Raw genomic sequence first — 4,772 nt, 5'->3', positions numbered from 1 at the left:
CCGTCCCGTCCCCCCCCGCCTCGGAGCTCGCTCGGTTGCAGTTGAGGAGAAGGTTGTGCCTGTGGGGCGCCGGTAGCGAAACGAGCCGCCCTCGGGTCTCCTCAGAGCCCCGCAGAGCTTCCCCTGGGGCCCGGGCCAGGCGTGAACGCCCCGCTCGCCTTTGAGACGCAGGCCTGAGTCAGCCCCGCTCAGCCACGTCGCTTGTTCCTCGCGTAGGACGAGCTGTGGTTCATACCCGATTCTTGCGCCGTTTACACGATGTACGTTGGAGAACCCACTCCCGTGGTTATGGAAGCGGGGTACAAAACACCGTGAATTTGTCAGCGCTGTGCTGGAATCTAGTTAATTAGCGTGTTTTGCTTACCGCGATGCTAGTGCCATGCAGTGTGGAGTACCTAGTGAAATGCAGCTCTGCCTGGCACTGTTGGGATGCAGCAGTTATAAAATTGGATTCCAGCTACACCCGTAAATGTGTTGGAGGTTAGGCTTTGGTGCTGAAATAAATTAGAGAAGCTAATGCTTGACTTGGGCTGCAGACCTTTATCGGCTTGGAGGTGGTGCTGTGGAATGTTAATGTGCCCTTTCTTAGCACAAAAGCATTGTTCCAGATATGCGTTTTCTACTTCAAGGGGCCATTATGGGCACCTAATTCTATATTGGTCACCAGAATAGTCTGCAGCAGACGTTTCGGGAAGTGCTTATTGCTTTTTCGTACGCTCAGGACAGCTGAATGTGCTGCACCAATTGGCTACAAGATCCCAAAGCTGCCACTCATCTTAAAAATCTAAACTGATGCCTGCAGCACTGATGTCAATCTGTATGTGTAAAGGCTTAATACGGCAAGGGGAAATGTACTGGCAGACAACAGGAGGAATGTGTGAGGAAAGAACTGGAACCGTGAAGGATACTTTATCAGTCTAATGTCTATTTTATTCACATGGAGTAAGATTTGCTGATTTTATGGGGAGAGGAATACTGTTTCTGCTACCCATTTAATAGCTATTTCTGCTATCATTATTAAAACATCAGCAGGGTCATTTGAAATGTGACTGCAAGATATGTTAAGCTGAAGATCACCTGCAGTGTGATGGTGCTTGCTCTTGACAGTCTGTCTGTCCCTATATCCTCTCTCCTGCAGCAGCCATTACCTACTGAATAAGGAGAGCCTTTCCTTAGTTTTCCTCGTTTGTGCCGAGGAGGCATTGCCCGCCTTGTGCTGAACCTGTGCCAACGTCCCAAGGACAGATGAGCCGTGTCATTTTATCCTGACGTGTTTCTGTTGATACTATTCTTATTCATGTATCCGTTTTAATCGTTTATGTTTGATGTCATCGAGCAGCAATGCAGCGTTCTGGTCGAGTTTGGCCCCCACTGTAAAACAGAAAAACAAGATGACGTGCCATCCGCGCTGCTAAATAGATGACTCTGCAAGGCAGATGCACCTGTCCGAGGCACCTAGCCGAGGTTTAGGTATTAGCAAAGTCTTTCCAACTTACTTGACCAAAATAGAAATCCATTTACCCTTCATAAGCTGTTCAGTGTCTTTCATGCTGCTTTTCCCTAATCAATTATAAGCTATTTTTAGCCTGCACCGGGATTTTCTAAATTCCATCCTCGTACGTTATCCTATTTGATGCTTTAGAATAAAACAGGCGGCAAAACTGGCCTTTGAGCAAGAAGTCTCGCAGATTTCACAGCAGTGGCCAATAAATGGGAGAAGAAAAGTGTCCAGCAATATCCTCATTAACTGTGATAATATTCTCATTCACAGTTGAGCTGTCAAATCTTTTCGAGCAGAGTTTAAGGTCAATTCTGGAAATCGTGTGCCTCGTTATTCTTGTAGGCCAAGCTGGTGAGAAGTGGAAGGGAAAGAAAAGGATACGCGTTCTGGAGCAGCGTAATAGGGGTCACCAGCATCCTACATTGCGCCTAAGCTGCTCCTTGAGTGTCCTTCTCACAAGCCTTGAAACGAGGTGGGTTTTGCTGTGGAGGTTTAAAATAAGACTTGGGTGATACTTTTGTCCCTTTCCAGATTGCTGACCCTGAGACCTGTGACCGAATGTACGAGAGCTTAGTCAGGATCCACACCAACTACTACAAAAACAAGGTGAGCTTTGGCATTAGCCATCATCCCTCTTTTAGGGGGTGAGTCACCACCTACTGCAGTTGGCTGCCTCATCCCAGCGGGGTTTCTGGGAGTGTGTAACAGACAAATGAGCCGTCAGGTGGATGCAGCACTACCTGGTGCCTTTGGTCACTCTGGGAAAGCTGCAGACATCTTGGCCTGCGTGACATGTATGAACAATGCAGATGATAGTTCTTGGTATGCGTGAACAGAATTCTTCGAGCTTGACTGAAAACGAGCTCAGGCTCTACTGTATGGTGACATTTTTACCTTTTTTAATGCACTACAAGTAACATCTTTCTCTCTCTCTCTCTCTCCCCTCTCACCTACGTGCTCGCTTGTGAAGTATCCACGCCTGAAAGACACAAGCTTCACTGGAGTGACAGTAGAAGATTGCAAGATGATACTAGCAACAGGTACTGATACCGTGCTTGATTTGAGAATAAGTCAGTGCAGGAGATAAAGTACATTCCAGTCTTTGTGGTGTTCACTGCATCACTTCTACTAAACACCCGTGACTAAAGGACAGAATGGGACTGCCGTGCAAGTATCTTGGGATGTTTAATGAGGAGTAAGTTCAGGAATAATTGAGGAGATCTTCAGTAATCTATCAGGGCAAAAAGTCGATTGTATTTTGCACCGGGCAGGAACAGCAAAGGGTTTACAAGGGCTCTTTGAGATCAGATAGCAGGAGCTATGCGAAAGAAATGCACATTTGCTACATCATTCCAAAAATTCTCAGCTTCTGTTTCACCATGTTCAAATTTCCTTCAGTATTTTTCCTTTTGTATTAGATTTCGAGAGAAAACAGGGTACCACGATGCAGAAATACTCTCAGCCAGATCATTTATTAGGTGCGACGTAGGAAGCTAGTGCAGTTTTGTTCCGCTCCAGTTCCTAACTTTGACTGCAGTGCGTGGAAACTGAGTATTAGTTGGTAGTGATAAGGGACTCCCCGCACAATTGATTGGAAGGGAAAACAAACTTGCCTCAGGGCCCGAAATAGAAATTCATTAAGATGAAAAGTCAAAAAAAGGAAAATACATGTGAGGCAAAGCTTTTATAAGAGGGCTTTCATTCCTTTGCTTTTCTTCCTCTTTCCCCATCTCTCTCTCTCTCCCCCCTCCCCTCCTTTTGCAGACATTCTGAAACAGATGGAAGACATGAAAAAAGGGACGTGGAAAAAACTGCGAGAAAAGTTTTATGCCAAGAAACCTGAAGAGGACTCGAAGTGATAGGCTAACTCCCAGTTCTCCACTGTATATATTCCTAAAGCACTGTATGTTGCCATGATGAATAAAACCATTTATTCCTCTTAGCAACAGCATTTTTATTCAGACCTACACCTTGCACCCTTCACTTTTAGTGCTCTCTTTTTTTTTTTCCTGAAAAATCTAGGACATAGCTTAACACATCTGTGCTGAAACCATATGAGGGATGTAATTTTGCACCGGGCAGGAACAGCAAAGGGTTTACAAGGGCTCTTTGAGATCAGATAGCAGGAGCTATGCGAAAGAAATGCACATTTGCTACATCATTCCAAAAATTCTCAGCTTCTGTTTCACCATGTTCAAATTTCCTTCAGTATTTTTCCTTTTGTATTAGATTTCGAGAGAAAACAGGGTACCACGATGCAGAAATACTCTCAGCCAGATCATTTATTAGGTGCGACGTAGGAAGCTAGTGCAGTTTTGTTCCGCTCCAGTTCCTAACTTTGACTGCAGTGCGTGGAAACTGAGTATTAGTTGGTAGTGATAAGGGACTCCCCGCACAATTGATTGGAAGGGAAAACAAACTTGCCTCAGGGCCCGAAATAGAAATTCATTAAGATGAAAAGTCAAAAAAAGGAAAATACATGTGAGGCAAAGCTTTTATAAGAGGGCTTTCATTCCTTTGCTTTTCTTCCTCTTTCCCCATCTCTCTCTCTCTCCCCCCTCCCCTCCTTTTGCAGACATTCTGAAACAGATGGAAGACATGAAAAAAGGGACGTGGAAAAAACTGCGAGAAAAGTTTTATGCCAAGAAACCTGAAGAGGACTCGAAGTGATAGGCTAACTCCCAGTTCTCCACTGTATATATTCCTAAAGCACTGTATGTTGCCATGATGAATAAAACCATTTATTCCTCTTAGCAACAGCATTTTTATTCAGACCTACACCTTGCACCCTTCACTTTTAGTGCCCTCTCTTTTTTTTTTCCTGAAAAATCTAGGACATAGCTTAACACATCTGTGCTGAAACCATATTGGAGCGATGTAGTGTAGAAGAAAGCACTTTGTGGTGTTAGACCAGATCCTTTGTGGTACAAGAAATGTAACAACCGGGAGATGCACAGAGCAAGTAGGAACAGCCGTGCTAGCTTTAAATTTGCTTGTGAAGGTAACAGTAGTGATGATGTGAAAACATAGCTATGCTTGTGTTTCTGTGTGTTAGCACCGGTAACAGTGAAATTGGGGGAGGGATAATTTTAATAATCACATTTATTTTCCTTTTGAGAAGAGACAGGAGAGGACTGAGGGTGAGTTTACCATGGTGACGGTGGAGCAGTGTAAGAGTTTAATTGAGATTTCAATCAAATGCTGCAGCAGTATGTTGCTGGTCCAGGCAACGAGGCTGGTGAGGGGTCTGGAGGACAAGTCTTATGAGGAG

General features: G+C 44.7%; 1 protein-coding gene across 1 annotated transcript in view; it reads left to right on the top strand.

The window, feature by feature from the left end:
• LOC103893714 (ubiquinol-cytochrome-c reductase complex assembly factor 2) overlaps nucleotides 1-3,443 on the top strand; it is a 5,073-nt gene extending 1,630 nt beyond the window's left edge. Inside the window, exons 2-5 of the mRNA XM_019470326.1 lie at nucleotides 166-299; nucleotides 2,033-2,107; nucleotides 2,472-2,541; nucleotides 3,266-3,443. Of these exons, the coding sequence (XP_019325871.1) occupies nucleotides 166-299; nucleotides 2,033-2,107; nucleotides 2,472-2,541; nucleotides 3,266-3,360 (374 nt within the window). The 3' untranslated portion in view covers nucleotides 3,361-3,443. The remainder of the gene's footprint in view (nucleotides 1-165; nucleotides 300-2,032; nucleotides 2,108-2,471; nucleotides 2,542-3,265) is intronic.
• The last annotated feature ends 1,329 nt before the right edge of the window (nucleotides 3,444-4,772 follow it).

This window comes from Aptenodytes forsteri, unplaced genomic scaffold (assembly GCF_000699145.1).
Source record: "Aptenodytes forsteri isolate BGI_AS27 unplaced genomic scaffold, ASM69914v1 Scaffold142, whole genome shotgun sequence".
In the NCBI taxonomy this organism is placed as follows: domain Eukaryota; kingdom Metazoa; phylum Chordata; class Aves; order Sphenisciformes; family Spheniscidae; genus Aptenodytes; species Aptenodytes forsteri.
Note: the sequence above shows the minus strand (reverse complement) of the source record. Positions and strands in the feature narration are given on the sequence as shown.